At 48.0% G+C, this 16899-nt stretch overlaps 1 protein-coding gene across 5 annotated transcripts in view; it reads left to right on the top strand.

Annotated features, from left to right (window-relative positions):
* The window catches only part of TMEM201 (transmembrane protein 201), a 51941-nt gene that overhangs the window by 29662 nt on the left and 5380 nt on the right, over positions 1–16899 (top strand). For all 5 annotated transcript variants that reach the window (XR_007770761.1, XM_050931419.1, XM_050931421.1 and 2 more), the window contains 3 exons: positions 6026–6249; positions 13213–13284; positions 15975–16265. Coding sequence is in view for 4 of the 5 variants with exons in the window: in XM_050931419.1 (XP_050787376.1) it covers positions 6026–6249; positions 13213–13284; positions 15975–16265 (587 nt within the window). In the remaining variant the exon portion in view is untranslated. The remainder of the gene's footprint in view (positions 1–6025; positions 6250–13212; positions 13285–15974; positions 16266–16899) is intronic.

Consider the following 16899-nt stretch of genomic DNA (forward strand, 5'->3'; position numbering starts at 1 on the left):
TTTCCCCCCTCCGTCCTGGCCCAGTTACTGGACTGGGTCCATGTTGGCCCTGCTGGCACATGCTAACACTGACTGATCCTATCTCCCTCTCTGCCCTGGGGTTGACAGTTCGTCCCTGTGCAGTTCCCTTAGATGACATCCAAATCCACCCTTTGTGGGCCTTGTTCTGGATTGAGGAAAGACTTTGGCACAGAATAGGTCCTGCTGGTAAGAGGCGGCTCTTCCAGTCCTGCATACTGTCCCCTATCAGGCAACGTTTTACTTAACCATATTTAAAAGTACCTGTACAGTAGAATTGTGGCTGACTGTCTAGTCATTTTAGAATCACTGTAAACACTACTCAAGATACTAGATTATTGTTCATGACACTGAGTTTTAAAATAAACGGCTTCATGGCCCTGACTATTTCCAACACCCGTTTGACTCCAAAGCCTTTTTTCATCACTTCGCCACTGCTGCTCAAGTGTTTGTACGTGCACAACATGGGGCAACACAGTTCAGAGCCCATTCTTGACCCCCTGGGGAGGCAGAGAGAAGAGGTCACAGCTCTCTCCTGCATTGCTGTTTTTAGGGGCTGATGTGGCAGCTGCTTGCACAGTGACTCTGTTCTTCCTCCTCTTCCTTCCCACTTGCCTCTATAAACTGCTTAGGTGAGCGCTCTACTGCTCCGCTCGAGCTCCTGAGCAGTGCCTAACTCACTCCTCGCTATAGCTGTGGGGAAGACGTTACCACTGGACAAGCCACAGCGATGGGTATAGTAGAAGGGGCAGGACTTTGCATATATTACGCTGTGCTTGTTGACTTAAAACAGCCAGAGGACCTAACTTTGTTCACAGTCAGTCAAACCAAGAGTCCTTCTTCTGAACTCTCCTCCCCGTCTACTCGGATTATCTGGCCACTCTTGTCCTTGACAGTAAGAGTTCCCGTTTCAGTATGGTGCAAGGGATATAATTTCCCTCCCTGCTTCCACTGTCTGGGAGACTGGAGACCCTTTGCCCGGGGGAGGGTTAGGACACAGTAAGGCTGTAGAGCCGCATGGAGGGAAGTGCACAGTGAAGAAAAGGGAGAAAGTCGCTTAAATCCCAGTCCTGGACTGTGAAAGTGACGAATGACTGTAAAAATCTTCATATTTCTCAAGTGACAAAGCTCCAACAGCCAGGGAGCTGGGCACACTGTGTTCAGGCACAGAGGGGAGCTGTCCAAAATCAAACGCTTTGCCCCAAAACTTAGCAAGGTGTGGTGGTAGGAGAAAGCACCCTGACCAACCACGTGTGATGACTTCGATTTGTTCTTTGCTGCTCTGGCCACTTTGTGTGCAGTGGGTATTTTCTCTGGAATGGGTGACTTCCACTGATTCATTGTCTTGTTTCATTTCCATCCCTGTCCAGCTGTGTACATTCATTTCAGCTCCACAGCTGGAGCTTGGATCTGGGTGTGTGGATTGCGGGAGTGGGAACATTGAAGGGTAAAGCTAGACTTGAGAAGCACCGCATCTTGTTCTAGGCCCTCTGAAATCTAAGCAGAGGGAAGATTTTGGTTAACTGATAAGCTGCTCGCCTCTATTAAAACACACGTCCAGCCTGAGAAGGTTACTGTAAGGTCGGCTGATGCAGTGAAACTAGTTGGATAGTTGAGCGTTTGTCCCATACTTGCAGATTGCTTTTAAAAAGAGAGGAAAATTTCAGCTGTTGACTCTATCCTTTGAAGTGCAATGATCTTTTTAAATTAACCTGCTCATTCTAGAGAAATTTGTCTTGTTGCTGTATTGTGTCACTATCACCCCATTATCCATGAAGGAGAACGGCATGTGCTTTATTTGTTTCAAAATGTTGTGTAGCATAAATCACCATAAATCTGAGCACAGGGTCAGGGAATTCTGGTAGCTACTCCCTGTTCTGCTTCCTGTATGACCTTGGGCAAGTTGCTTCACTTTTCTGTGTCTGTGTTCCCATCTATAGTGGGAGTAATACTTGACCTCCACAAAGATGTTGAGACTAGATTAGTTAGATCGGGGTTCTCAAACTGGGGGTCTTGAGGTTATTACATGGGGGGGTTGCGAGCTGTCAACCTCCACCCCAAACCCCACTTTGCCTCCAGCATTTATAATGGTGTTAAATATATTATAAAGTGTTCTTAATTTATAAGGGGGGGTCGCACTCAGAGATTTGCTATGTGAAAGGGGTCACCAGTAATAAAGTTTGAGAGCCACTGGGTTAGATGTTTCAGCGTCTGAAGTCCTTTGCAAGCAGGCACTATAAAAATGTAACGTATTTCTCTAACAAGTTGATACTCAGTCAGTATAACTACAGGGCTACATCACTTTGCTCTGAAGTCACTTTCTTAAAATCTCAGAGTCCCCAGACTTCTGACGTTCTAAGTAATGGGCCTGAAGTGTGCAGATAGATTGCTCTGATGTCACATCATTGCACTGTCTCTCCCATTACTCCTCATTGTATTGACAGTTTGCTTCTCACCCCTCCTTGCTTTTCTCTCCTGTCGTTTTTAACTGTCTTACAAATCCTGCAATAGAACATGGGGATATCTTCTATAAAATGTGAATAAAGCAGGTTTTTCCTGTGACATCTTTCAAAAATACAATTTTAAAAAGCCACCGGAAACTAGGGGCTTGTCTACACTGGCAATTTACGGCACTGCAACTTTCTCGCTCATGGGGGTGAATAAACACCCCCCTGAGCGCAGCAAGTTTCGGCGCTGTAAAGTGACAGTGTAGACAGTGCACCAGCGCTGGTAGCTATGCCCTTCATGGAGGTGGTTTGTTGTGTTGTTTTAAGAGCACTGAGAGAGCTCTCTCCCAGCGCTCTGCCACGACCACACAAACCATGTTAAAACTCTGCTGCGGCAATTCTTTAGCGTTGCCAGTGTAGAATAGCCCTAAGCTTGTGCCTGCCCCATGATTCGGATCTTGGAGCCTGCGTAAGCATCACTTTTTGTAGAGTCATTAGACCAGAACTCTGCGAGCTCCATAGTTGACTCTGTGTGTCTGATGCTGTGTAGATCACCTGAGCTATGCGTACACATCCAGGGGCTCTGATGACCCTGGGTGCTTCAAAATTGCCAGGAGGAATGGAAGAGGGTGGAAATAGGAGAAACCTTTGATGGTTAGGTTGATTAGAGGGTTATGAACCAATCAATGTAAAGGTAGGTGGTAGAATTGTGACATCTAATGCAGTTCTGCTAACTGCTTATTTATTTGTATGGAGTCATCCTGTGGAGAAAACATTGGGAAAGTTGTCGTGTTGCCCTATTTAAAAAAACTAAAACGCATCCCTGTGGCATGGCTGTCCCAGCTATGGAATAGAGCCCTATTATATGGTTGTGAGAGCTTTATTTTACAATATCTGACACGGGCGTTTTTGGTATGTCTGTCTTAAATTTACATCTCCTCTTATGTTCTTAGGCCTGGAACATTGTCCTCTACCCTCCTGAGACTTGGTTGGAAGCTTTCTGAAAGGGTCCAGGGAACCAGCTGGGGGAGGGGGGGCGCTAGTCCTCAGTCCTGTCCCTACCACCAGAGGCTCTGTGCCCAGAGCATGAGGAAGGAGAGTGGGCAGCACGGCCCCAGCCCCAGAGCACCAGGAGGGGCAGCAGCAGCCCGAGAGTGACAGGAGGGTGGGTGGCACATGGACGAACACCCCCATACCCCCAGGCCTGGAGCGACAGAAGGGTGGGCATCATGCAGCCGAACCCCTCCCTGCCCCCCCCCCCGAGCAACACTGAGCAGAAGCAGGATGGGGGAGCCTGGGAGCAGAGCATGGGCAGTGCCACACCTGGCTGTTTGGGGAAGCACAGCCTTCCCCAACCTATGGTACTCGCCGCCCATGAAAACAGGGCTGTTGCTCTGGATCAGTGGTTCTCCATCTGTCGCCCAATCAGTACACAGCTGTGGCCCATGTGACATCCTCAGGGCCATACAGGGAGTATATATGTTGTGTGGATGCAGCCCTCTTAACACACACAGAGCTGCATATGCAGCCCCCAATGGTAAATAGGTTGAGAATCACTGCTCTGGGTTATAGGCAAACTTTTAAATTTTCTAAACTTTTCCACATGGAGAACGCCAATATTTTGTGTGTGTATGTCCGTGAAAGTAAGAGAGACTGATAAAGCAATGTGAGCCAATCAAGCAATGTGCAACACTGGAGAGCACAATTCCCACTGCATAGCTTTGCTAGTGCACATCAGTATGAACTGCAGCACCTAGAGGAGGAAGGATGATTCAGGCATTAGCCTAGGACTTGAGAGATCTCAGTTCAACTCCCTGTTCCTCCACAGAGTCTCTGTGTGCCTGCAGGCAGGTCTCTTAGTCTCTCTGTACCTCACTGACCCATCTGTACAATGAGGAGAGCAGCATTTCTCTGCCTCACGGGGGATGTTGTGAGGATAATGTGTTGAGGGTTGTGAGGTGCTCAGGTAGTACAGTAGTTCAGGGTCATAAAAGTAACTTGGCTAGAGAACTGAGGTACTAGCAAACAAGAGCCCACCACATTAATGTTCAGTATCTTAGCATGACCAGAGATGAGAGTTTTAACTCTGAACTCTAGAGATGGAAGCTATTCCATTCACCACCTAGCTCCCATGAACATCATGGCAATCCCGAGTGCACACCATTGGTACTGTATTTTTATGCACTTCATAAGGCATTCTAGTTATCAACATCTGGTCAGATTCTTAGCTGATCATTAAACCAGTGGAGAATCTGGCCCACCAACTGCTTTGAGCCCCAGGCCTCAATGTAAATTGATGGAATCCCCTGAGTATTATTCTGCTGGAGTATAAACATCAACTTCTTTTAGATCTTCAGTTTAGATGCTGAGAAACTTGGGTATTGATAGATACGTGTTAATGGATCAGTAGACACGCCAAAAATGTGTAACCCTCGTCAGTGTCCAGGAACCAAGAAAAATCAGCAAAAGTTAACCCCTATAGTCTTAGACTTGTGAGTATTTTGTATTGGCCTGAATAAATCAGTTAGTCACGTTGCTGCTGTGTTTAACTGCAGCAAAATGCAATACTTCGAAATACAGGAGGAGCAAACTGCAGCTCTCTATTTAACCTGCTATGAATGCTGTGATCCATGCTGGAAATCAAGGGAGAGAGCTGATGGTGATGGGCCACTGCTGAAGCGGGTAACAATGTTGCTTTTCTATGAGATCCTCTGCTATAGAGTAAGACCATATCCACATGTGTCAGTTGCACCTGTTTATCTGAAGATGCGATTTTTAAACTGGTTTACTTAAAACAGTGGTTCTCCAACTTTTGTATTGGTGACCCCTTTCACACAGCAAGCCTCTGAGTGCGACCTCCCTTACAAATTAAAAACACATTTTATATATTTAACACCATTATAAATGCTGGAGGAAAAATGGGGTTTGGGGTGGAGGCTGACAGCTCACGACCCCCAATGTAATAACCTCATGACCCCCTGAGGGGATCCTTATCCGCGGTTTGAGAACCCCTGACTTAAAACCAGTCAAAACTCCTGTGGTGGACACTTCAGTTTAGCCTAAATCAATTAGGAACTGATTCAAGCAACACCAAAATAAGCCACTCAGACTGAAGTAAGTGTCCACACTGGTTGTAAGTAAACCAGTTTAAAAGCGCCCCTTTAGTTTAACAGATGCAACTGACTCATGTAAACAAGGCCCAGCATCTTGGCTTGTTGTGAACTCCTTTAACTGGTTTGTAGTCCTCCCCTCTACTGACTGGAGGTAGGTGGACATGGTGGTTTTCTCAGTATTGCTGAAAAAGAATGTCTGTGGGGTTCACATTAGCACCACCTGATGCCAACTCCTGATTAATTTGGTGCCGTGTTCCCTGTGTAGACTGACCAGGCATTTGCGTAATGCTGGCATCCCCACCAAGCATACCAACCCATACTTAGCTGCACTGCTGAGTGTGTGGAGATTTGTCGCTTTGCACTCTGGGTGCCTCTGTCAGAATACAGTGAGCAGTTGATACTGGGATTTATCCCTTGCTGAATATCTGTCATGCATGTCATTTATAGGTTTCTTTCCGGGGATTCAGTTGCTCTGTTCCCCAATGGCTCTGGGATTGGTTTCCCTTGTTCCGCTGCCTCACCGTCTGTTTTTATACCAACGCCCCCCAGCATCCTCCAGCTGACGAACCAGCAGTTCTTCAGATCCCCACGCAGGGCTTCCTCTTCCTCGCTCCCTGGACGTCTGAACAGGGCCCTCTCGCTGGGCACCATCCCTTCCCTAGCCAGGACAGGTAAGGCGTGCACCACACTTCTACAGCTGATGGAGATGAAAGTATAGCTGTGTTCACACTCAAGTGGGAGTGAGTCATGGAATCCCACCCACTGTAATGTGACTAGCCTATTGCCTAATAGACTAGTAAGTCTACTTAGAGGTCATTGTCTTGCACCTTATGATGTTGCTTGTAAAAGTGCAAACTGAGGGTATGTCTACGCTACCCGCCGGATTGGCAGGTAGTGATCGATCTATCGGGGATCGATTTATCGCATCTAGTGTAGATACGATAAAATCGATCCCCGATTGCTCTGCCGTCGACTCCGGAACTCCACCGTGGTGAGAGGCAGAAGCGGAGTCAATGGGAGAGGGGCAGCGGTCGACTTGCCGCCGTCCTCATGGCCAGGTAAATCGACCTAAGATATGCCGACTTCAGCTACTCTATTCGCATAGCTGAACTTGTGTATCTTAGGGGTGTGTGTGTGTGCGCGCACACACACACACACACACACACACACACACACACACACACACACAGAGTATAGACCTAGCCTCAGTGGTGAATGCTGGTTATTCGGAATAAATACCTGCACTTTGGTGGGCAGTGACGAATTGGGCATTCACACTCTCTCCTTGCAGGTCTTACGTGAGGTATCTTGTAGATTCTATAGGCACAGCATTTATGACATAGTACTTGCTTCTAAGATGGTCAGCCTGCCATCCAGCCTGCCGGTTCGGTATAACCGATTCTTCAAAGGCAACAGAGAGCCTGCAAGCCAGTGCTCATGCACATAAGCTAATGCTTAATGCCCGTGTGGCAGCTATTGGTAAAGGTTACATGTAAATGCTTTCCATTGATCTTTGGATGGTTGCAGTCCCTGCAGTGCAGAAGAGTACCCTACAATGCTCTGCCATGACTGTTGCTCAAGCAGTTGATTTTAATACTAGACAACTAACTTCAGTATCGTCACCGCCTAGATAGAGCAGAGAAGCTCTTAGCTTGGTAGATGAGTAGCTGTGGGTGGAGTTCATGGAGGTGGGAAGCAGGAATAAAGACCACTGCCCCCACTGACTGACCAGCTTAATGTTTCTAGTTAGAGGTTCTCTTTGTGTTTTCCAGAGTTCCATTCCCCAGCAGTGGACTAGATTGCAAGTTATTAGTTCTCAGTATCTGTAATCATAAAAATCATGTGAGGAGAGGATCAGTCACTCAGATTTGTATTTCGAAAGTGTCTCCTTTAGAGTTTTTCAACCCAAAGCTCTCAATGAGCTGCAGGCACAGGGCTTGCTTTCTCTACTGCTGAAACGAAAGGCAGTGGTCGGAATGTCTCAGCCCCACAGCAGGCTATCCCAGTATCAGGAATAACTGCATCCGTATTCCTCTCTCCATGGTCCACTCCAGGAGTGCCCAGTCAGCACTCAGAACTGCCATCACCTCTCTCCGGGTGGGGACCTTGTTTCCGCTGCCTTCTGACCAGGGGTTTTAAGGCTCCACAGCCCCTTGCCTTACACTGTAATACCCGCAGCAAGCCAGACTGCCTAGTGGCCAGTGCTGATGCTTTGCTTTCTCTCCGAGGGCGATGACAGGTGTGATTTACCCGTCATATAAATTGCTGTTCTAAGCAAGCACATTTATTCCTAAAGCAAAAGCATCACTGAGAAAACAAAAAAGCAATAAATACATTTTAAACATACCAGGAGTCACCCATCAGTCTTATGAGGCTCTAGTAGGTCAAAGTCTTCCCAACTCTTCTGCAATTGCTGCGACCCTCCCTTGGACAGAAGATCCTGCCTTATAGTCAGTGTCTGTCTCAGTAACAGGCCAGTAGCAAAGGCCAGGATGGCAGAGTCAACCTTTCTGGGATTTGAACCTGTGGACCCAGGGAACTGTTTGTTGCAGATCTGATCCTTAGACCATTGAACCATCCCTCCAAAGGGTGTTTGAGGTAGGTTGCAGAGTAACGTTGCAATGTTAACTTGTTACCCGCTGTCAGATTGAGCCTGTCTTTGAAAAGTGACTCTTGCTTAACAATCTCCTGGTTTTTTAAAGCTCCAGCTTTCCCTGACTCAGGGCTCATCTACACAAAAAGTTCCGTAGTGGCTCAGCTGCACCATGGGTTCTCCCGTTGGCCTAGGTAATCCACCTCCCCAAGAGGCAGTAGTTAGATCAATGGGAGCATTCTCCTGTCCAACTACTGTTGTCTACATTGGGGGCTAGGTCTGTTTAGCTGTGTTGGTTAGGGGTGTGGATTTTTCACACCCCTGAGGGGTGTAGCTATACCAACCCAATTTCCTAGTGTAGACCAGGTCTGAGTCTTGTTCGCCCTTTCAGACCTCAGTGAAATGTAAGGCTGTAAACCAGGAAGTAACCAGCTTGTTAACTTCTCTCTCCCCTAACACAGAGTGCTCTGATAGAAGCACTGCCTCAAGACGTCTGGGTGGGCTAGATCTTGTCCTCAAAGCCTGCTCAGAGATTCTGGTCTCCAGTCCCTAATAAAGGGGCATCCGGGTCTCTTAGGACAGCTTAGAGAAGTTTACCCTCCACATTTGTGAAGAGAGGGAAAGATCAATCATTGAGATTTTTCTTTGGGAGCTGGATGGCAATCAATGTAGTGTGGGTCCTTGCCCTCGGTGGGAGCCCTGTTCCAACTGACCTGTCATGGGAGATCAAATTGCCTTTGTTGGAGGGTGGAGTGTGGGAAGGCAAATATTTCACCCACAGGTGGTTGTACAGTGCATTAGAAGTATTTTTTGGCGGGGGGAAGGAGGTAGGAAGCTTAATAAAAGTCAGACCCTTAGAGTGGGGCATTCCCGTTCTCCTTAGCAGCAGAAGCATAAAACACACTGCTCAAATCTGTTGTCTGGACCAGTGTGCTGTAACTGGAGCCAGAAGAGTCTGGGGAGAACTTACAGCCATCAGCGGGGTCTTGTATTCCATACCCCGGTCCCAGACCCACTCTGGTAGGAGTTCTGAGTGTCTCTGAGGTCTTTTAAACACCCTAACAAGTCCCCCAGCCTGTGGTCTCCATTTCACTGTTGAGATCCGGGTCTGTCTCGATTTAAATGTACGCTTCCAACACACCCACTCTTTTCCTGGAGGGTTTTTTTTTTTAGGAATGTGTTTGGATGAGGCAGGTGAAAAGAGCTGCTGAGTTTAAATAATAATTACATTTTAAATCTCTTCATGGGGAGGAGAACCAGGCTGCAAAGCTGTGCCGTTTTTTGGTTGGTTATTTTTTAATATGAATTCAGTGCCAGTCAAAGGTACAAACTTGCTGGCTTTGGAGCTTGAAGACATCTAAAATAAGTGCAACCCAGGCAGCAGTGATGCAAATTTCCCCTGCACGCTGCCCATCCAACCTTCACCTATTGTGCTATCTTCTAAGCTTGAAAGAGTTCAGTTCTTGGGCCAATGACGGGGGTGCGTGAGCTAATTACAATAGTGGTTGTGGAAAGATGTGTAGAGCTGTCTGTGTCTTAAAGTAAGTGAACAAAAAAGTCACTGAGCTTCTCCTACTCCAAGACTGAGGGTTCGTCTACATGACCAGTTACTGCATGGCATGGCGGGCATGAATCGGCAGTGCACCAGCTTGCTGAGCGGTAACTCATTGTGTAAACTAACCCTGATTTTACCTGTTTCTCGCTGGCGTACATCTGCATGTGGTAAGGTTGCTTTTTCTCACTACATACTGATGGGGCAGAGGATTAGCCCATCTTTTAAATCTGGTTTTACTGTGCACAAACACAGCCGTAGCCGCAACCCTGCAATCTCCAACTCTTCTGGCTTTCTACCGCTTGGCTGGGAGGGCCTCTGACAAGGGTCTGTGCAGTGCAGGGAAGATTTATAAGGCTGCTGAAAGATTCTCTCCTACCAGTGCGTTAAACCTCTGCCTAAAATGTTCTTGAAACCAGCAAGGACACGCCACTCTCCATCTAAGGAAAGCTCTGCTGTGCCCTGTCAGTGAGTGATTATCAAGGGTCAGAGGCCAAGCCACTGATCGGTTCTAGAATAACACCACAGTGATAAGAGCAGCCGAGCCGCTTTTGTTCAGTTTGGCTCGTGCTACTAGCAGCTCTCCTAGATCCGTCAGGAGCAGTTGAAAGAACAGCCGTGAAAAACCTTTCAGCAGAACGTGGCTTTTTGGCACATCATCCTTCTTCCTAGTCCTTTACAACCGGGGACAGCAGGTGCAAATCTGCCATGCAGCTGTGATATTCCCCACCCCCCAATCCCGCTCCACCATCCTTGTGTGGTCCATACTTGTGCCTGGCTTTGCACCAGGCTGAGGCACAGGGGCTGAGCAGTGCATGGAAGCTTGCCCTGTCTGCCCTGCATCTCTTGTGCGCATAACAGGGCTTTCAGTCTCCAAACCCATTTGGCACCTCAAACAATGTTTGTTTAAATAGCTTTGTCCCAAAGGACAATGTAAGGACTGAGGTTTGGGGTATAACACTTGGCTCTCCCGGTTCTAGCTGCTTTAGCTGATCTTTACCATAGGTTCCTCGCTGCACGTCCAGAGAGACAGATGGAAATGCGTGTGATTCTGTCACTAGAATATGAATCGAGAGAGAGTTGCATGCTCAGTTGTGCAGGAGAGGGTGGAATCTTTTCTCTACCTTTCATCCTTTAAGATAGTGACAAGCTACCCCATGGTGCAAACGTATGGCAGGAAATATGAACCTTATGGCCCTTGGCTCCCTGCTGAGGGAGCCACATGCAAGCGATTGCTGGGAGCTGGTATTGATATTTTCTAAAATTAGCACGGAGCTAGCAACGCATTTAAGGTGCTGCAGGGGTCCAGATCCATTGAAATGCTGAAGTCTCTGCCAAATCAGGGGACTCTCCAAGCACAGGGCTTAGAACCTAAAGATCCTGGTTCGATTTGTCCTTTTGCAATCATAGAGAACTGGAAGGATCTTTTGAGCAGAGGTGGAATCCTGAAAGTAACAAGCACCAAAATAAAGTCCTGTAAGTTTGCTGCACAGCACCATTTGCCAGTAAGAGTGGTAGAATCTTCTTCTGATGTCAGTTAAGCTACAAGTCTCCTTGCCAGCTTCTTTCTTTTTCCCTCTTCTTGCTGCCTTCTCAGACCCTCTCCCCAGCTCCTCGTCAGGCCAGCAGCTTCGTGTTCATTTAAGATACGGAGGAACTCAAACAAGGATGAAGATCCTCTTGGGGAAACACCAAGGGTCACACGTTTGTCCAAATCTGTAGAGCAAAGAAGCGTGCTGAGCTTGGTACCTGCAGAGGCTGTCTGGGGAACATAGTGTGGGGAGAGAGGGGGCGCAAGTTCCCCTCTTGCTGCTGTGGGACTCTCAACCTGCCTCCTACCCAGAACTTTTTTGAAGTTTGCTGGCTGCCTCTGTTCCCCTGCAGCTAGGCAGAGAAGGGATCCCTCAGGGAGGACAGGTGCACTCAGTGTGCTTAGATTTGCCTTTGCACTTCTCAGGCATTCAGTTGGTGCTGGCTCCCTCTGCAGCACTGAACATTTCCAGCTCAGGCAGGAGAACTGAACCATAAAAGGCAGGGAATGCAACCTCGAAATAGTTACTTAGCAGCCTTGGTCACCAGAAACGCTCTAACACAATGCATCCATTGCTCAGACTCTCTGGGAAGCTGAGACATATGGTGTAGTAATAATGCCACATGGTCTGTTTTTTTCCTCTCTCCCCTCCCCCCCTCCCCCAAATAGTTTAACTCTAGTTTTACCAGTCAATGAAATGCAGCCACTTCTAGGGGGAAAGGTGACAGTTGTTCAACACTGCACTGCACAGCAGGGCAGAGAATGAGAAGGGGGAACATTGAACTGAAACCGGAGGGCTCTTCACTCGGCAGTGGGCAGGACCTGGGGTGACACTCCATAGGGTCTTTGTCACGAAGTGTGTGGGAGACAGGGCCTTGCACCCTCAACTTCCTGCGCTTCGCTGTGACTCTCAGCCAGCCAGTAGAACAGAAGTTTTATTAGACGACCAGAACACAGTCCAAAACAGAGCTTTTAGTTACACCAAACAGGACCCCTCAGTCAGGTCCATCTTGGGGGAGGGGGGGAGACAGGAAGGCCAGACCCCGATTCTGGGCCTCCCACTATTTCCCAGTCAGCTCTGAAGCGAGACCCTCTCCAGCCATCTCACCCAGCCTCACACCCCAGCTCCTCCTCCTGCATTTGTCCAGTTTCCCAGGCAGAAGGTGTCACCTGGCCCCAACCCCCCCGGGCTCAGGTTACGTGCTCAGGTATCCTCCCTCAAGAGAAGTCACATCCTGATATCCCGCCACCATCCAGCACCAATGCAGACAGTACCAGTAAAACTCCCACACAACATTCCCAGGTCAATACTCCCCACTCCCTCCTCAGTCACAGTCTTAAATGGGCTTTTGTTCTGAGCCCTATCTTGTGGGCAGAGTGCTATTGGAACCAGTCATGAGGGGCTTTAACAAGGATTTAAGGGAAGAGAAGAAAGGAGGCGCAGAAAGGAAGCAACAAATGGGGCCAGGATCATGCTGACTATGGAATTAGAACTGGAAGTGGCTTCACCCTAGTCCATGCAGCTTTCCTTTGGGGTCCTCCGCAAGGGCAATGTGCCAGCTGTCACTTTCACAGGGTCCCTGAATGCCACCTGGCCACCCGGGTCCAGGTAAGTAAGTTGAGTTTGTTTTCAGCAGCGTGCCTTCTGGTCGCCCTCGGTGGGGGTGGAAGCCAGCTTTGTAGAAAGAGAGTGTGGGCTGGATGACTGAACGCTCAAACCCCTGTGCACATCAGGCCTGTCTCCCCTTAGCCACAGTGTGACAGCTTGGGGTTATGAAGAGCCCCTTCTAGCAGAGCACATGAGTCCTGGGAGGAAGCTGCTGGAGCTGGTACGTTAACCCTCTACTGCAGCCTCCCCTTGTCACCTGTGTTAGTGAGGCTGGACAATGCAGGTGCTTTTCTTGGTGCTTGCTACAGTATTTAGCACCTGTGGTGAGTTTTTTCGGTTTGCTTTTTAGATTCTGGCTACTTGTTCAGTGGAAGCCGCCCGGCGTCCCAGGGATCTCAGTCCAAGGACTCGCCTGCATCAGGTAAGGGCGAGAACATGCAGTGCCAAGGCTCCCAGGAGTTGAAATGACTTGCTAAAACATACGGTAGAACGTTAACCCTATTTCTTCCCCATCTCTTCCCTCCTGCCCACTTTCCGATGAAAGGTCAGAATAATCATTAGTAAGATTGCAGTAGCGCTTGGTAGCCTGAACTGAGACTCAGACCCTCATCACACTGTACTTCCACACAGTAAGGCAACCCCTGCCCGGAAAAGCTTACAGTTAAGTAGACAAGACGGACCTAGGAAGTGTTACTTCCCCATTCTGTAGATCAGGCCTGGAGCGGTTATGTGGCTTACCCAGTGGGCTACAGCATCTGCAATAGAATCAAGAACTGAACCCAAATCTCAGGTGTCCAGTGCAGTGCTTTAAACACAAGACCAGCCTTCCTTGGATTTGGACCTGACATTAACTTGATGCCTATTGAGTGGGTGAGGGTCAGAGTGACTCCCAAACGCTATTATTTTTCAAGATCATACAGCTCCAAAGGTCTCTGCAGTGCAACTCCACTGCTAAAGTCCTTCACCGTTTCCCTCACTCATCAAAGTCGGGATCACGGTTTGCTAGTGTAGTGATGCATCAGTTTCTTCATTGCCCTTTATAAAACCTTATTGCAAATGGCTTCGTAACAAGTATCCCATGGAATAAAAAACGAGGTGGAAAATCTAGTATTTCAGACACTCTCACCCCTTTTAAAGTCTAAATTTAGTGCCAGAGAGAGCCCTGCAGGCTCCAGGCAGCTGCCTGGGCAGCAGCAGTGCAAGTATGTTGCACTTCAACCCTAATGTGGTGGGCAACACCTCAAAGCTAAGAGGGAAACTTACTTTCCATGCCCGTTCAGTCCTTGGCGTCTTCAGAGACTGGCCAGTTGCAATGGCTTTGGTTGCCCACTGGGGTGTGGTCTGAGACTTCTGCTTTTGCTTGGGATGTTACACGCACAACTGGACCTTGAATTGGCTTAGTCACTCAGTGGCAATGTAGCATGCTGCCATGTAAGAGATAAGGTTCTCCATTTCTTGGGCCAAAAGGGACGGGGAATGCTGCAGAAGTAGCATCATCCACCCTTGAGGCAGAGGAGAACAGGAAGAGGGTGCATGTGTGGGCTGGAGTGCTTTATCCCTACAACAAGTGTGTGCAGTTGTGGTTAACTGGCTTTGGAGAGAGGTGAATGTTCTGTAGGGCCACTGGGGATGAGTCAGGCATGGGAAGAGGAGGAAGAACTGAAGAGTAAAGGGTAAAAGCTACTGTGGCTATCCAGGCTTCACTTTCTTTTGTTAGCTGCAAAAATACTGGAAAACATTTAAAAGTTGAGATCACTCTGAATAATTTCAAGCTTTCCATCTGCAGCCCTTTTTCTCTTTTATTTATTTTTTCCTGTCCAAGGAACTGATTGTCAAACTCCTTTGTTGCCACATCGTACCGGTAACCTGTCTGTTGAACTTCTGACCCCAGATAGAACTTCTGTCCCTGTCTGGATCCCTTGCCTCTGCATCCAGTTTGTACTGCCCATGTTTTAACTATCAAAATGCAGCTGCAGTCTGGGTTAATTCCTTGCCCACCCACCACTTTCCTGGTGTGCTCTTCAAACAAATAATCTCGAAGTGCCTGCCAGAGTCACTCATTTAAAAATAAGCTGCATGCAGAATGTGAGCCCCGCGACCAGACCCAAAGGGGGTGTCAGGCCATTAAAAACTTGCCTTTTCTCCCCTGTTCTAAGTGTTGTTCTCCCCTCCCATCCAAAGTTATCCCATTGTGATGCACCAGCATGAACTATGATGTGACATCACGGTTACAGTACCAGAAATCCCAGCTGAGTCTACTCCATTGAGTTCCATGATAGATGCTGGGGTGATGGTGCAGTAGAAGTAGCTGATCTATGGCTTGGGGAACCTTAAAGGATGGAAAGGGTAAGAGTCTAGTAGTGTTTGTGCTGAATTGCCCCTATTAACCTGGTCGGTGGTGGGGGCAGACACAATGCTGGAGGAATCTCATGGTTTTTTGTATGTATTCTCCAAAGCATCTGGAAGTGGGGGGAGGAAAACCTGGAAAGTTCCCTGGAGTGGAGCAGGTAACCCACCCTGCAGTAGGTCTGGTTGGTTGAAGCCTGCTTCAGGATCTATTAAGAATGGGGGTATTGGAGTGTGTTGAACCAGGGCTGCATGAGGTGAGAAGTTCAGTGAAAGAAGAGTTGACCTTCTAACCTGTTCTATTAGGCAATGGTAAATTTAAACCATTTCCATTTAAATGGAGCGAAGTCTTGTGCTTTTTCTAACTAGAGAAGTTGCACAGCTCTAACACATCATTTTATAAATCGACTTAGTTAAATTGCTGCAACACTTGTGTAAAGACAGAGCCTTAATGGAGTTAACTGAGGACTACTATGATATGCCTTGTTAACCCAAGTTCCTTTGCAAAGATAGTTTTTGGCTCTGAACCTAGGGAACTGCAGAGAATTACTTTTGAATTCCCCTCGCCCTGAACTTCAAATATGTGTACTCAGAGTAAAGAATGGTGGTATAGGAAGTGCTCCTGTCACTCATAGCATGGCAAGGACTTTTTGAAATGAATAGGGGCACATACACACCCTCCTCTCGCAGACCAGTTGGAGAACACACCTACCACATTTCCCAATCTAAATCCTCTTTCTCTGCTCCGGCGCGTCTCCATTTCAGAGTACTACTCTCTGCTGTCTGGAAGCTGCGCCCCATCCCCAATCCCATCTCCAGCACCTTCGGTGACTGGGTCCATCACCTCCAGCTCAGGCTCCTTGCGTTACCGCCGGCCTCTCATCAGTCCTGCACGCCTGAACCTGAAAGGACAGAAGCTGCTGCTTTTTCCATCCCAGAGTGACGCCCTGCACACATCGATCAGCTTGGATGAGCCCACTCACCCTGACAGCAACGTCTTCGCTGCTGAGCTGACCCCGTTCCCAAGAAAGAACCTCAACGAGCGGGGAATGCATGGTACGTTCCTGACTTTTTCCCCAGAGTCCAGTGCAGTCACAGTCGGTCAGCTTGCAAGCTAAACAATTGGCAAAGGGAGGGGAGCTCATCAAGGAAAACTCAAGTGGTGCTGATGGTTTTTAGTAGCTGAGAGTCCATATTGGATCCTTTTTGTCATTAGGGGCCACTGTACTGCTCAAGGCCCTGTCCTTCAGATTAGAGGTGAAACCAAGATCCTCTCCACTTGTTTAAGATCCCATCATTATTTTTTTATTATTTGGATTATCATAATAATAATTAATTGGGGAGATACCCATCTCCTAGAACTGGAAGAGACCTTGGAAGGTCATTGAGTCCAGCCCCCTGCCTTCACTAGTAGGACCAAGTACTGATTTTTGCCCCAGATCCCTAAGTGGCCCCCTCAAGGATTGAACTCACAGCCCTGGGTTTAGCAGGCCAGTGCTCAAACCACTGAGCTCTCTTCCCTCATAGCTGCTTTCATATGATTACGGGTGTTCGCCCAATTGTCCTGATCACATTCTAGCTTGGATAACTATGTTCTGACTTGCGAAATTCATCCAGCCATTGCAGTTGTGCTAGGATTGTTTGTTTCACACTGATGATTTATGCCAAAGAGCTCCTGGATTTGGCTTTT

This window comes from Gopherus flavomarginatus, chromosome 21, assembly GCF_025201925.1.
Source record: "Gopherus flavomarginatus isolate rGopFla2 chromosome 21, rGopFla2.mat.asm, whole genome shotgun sequence".
Classification (NCBI taxonomy): Eukaryota; Metazoa; Chordata; order Testudines; family Testudinidae; genus Gopherus; species Gopherus flavomarginatus.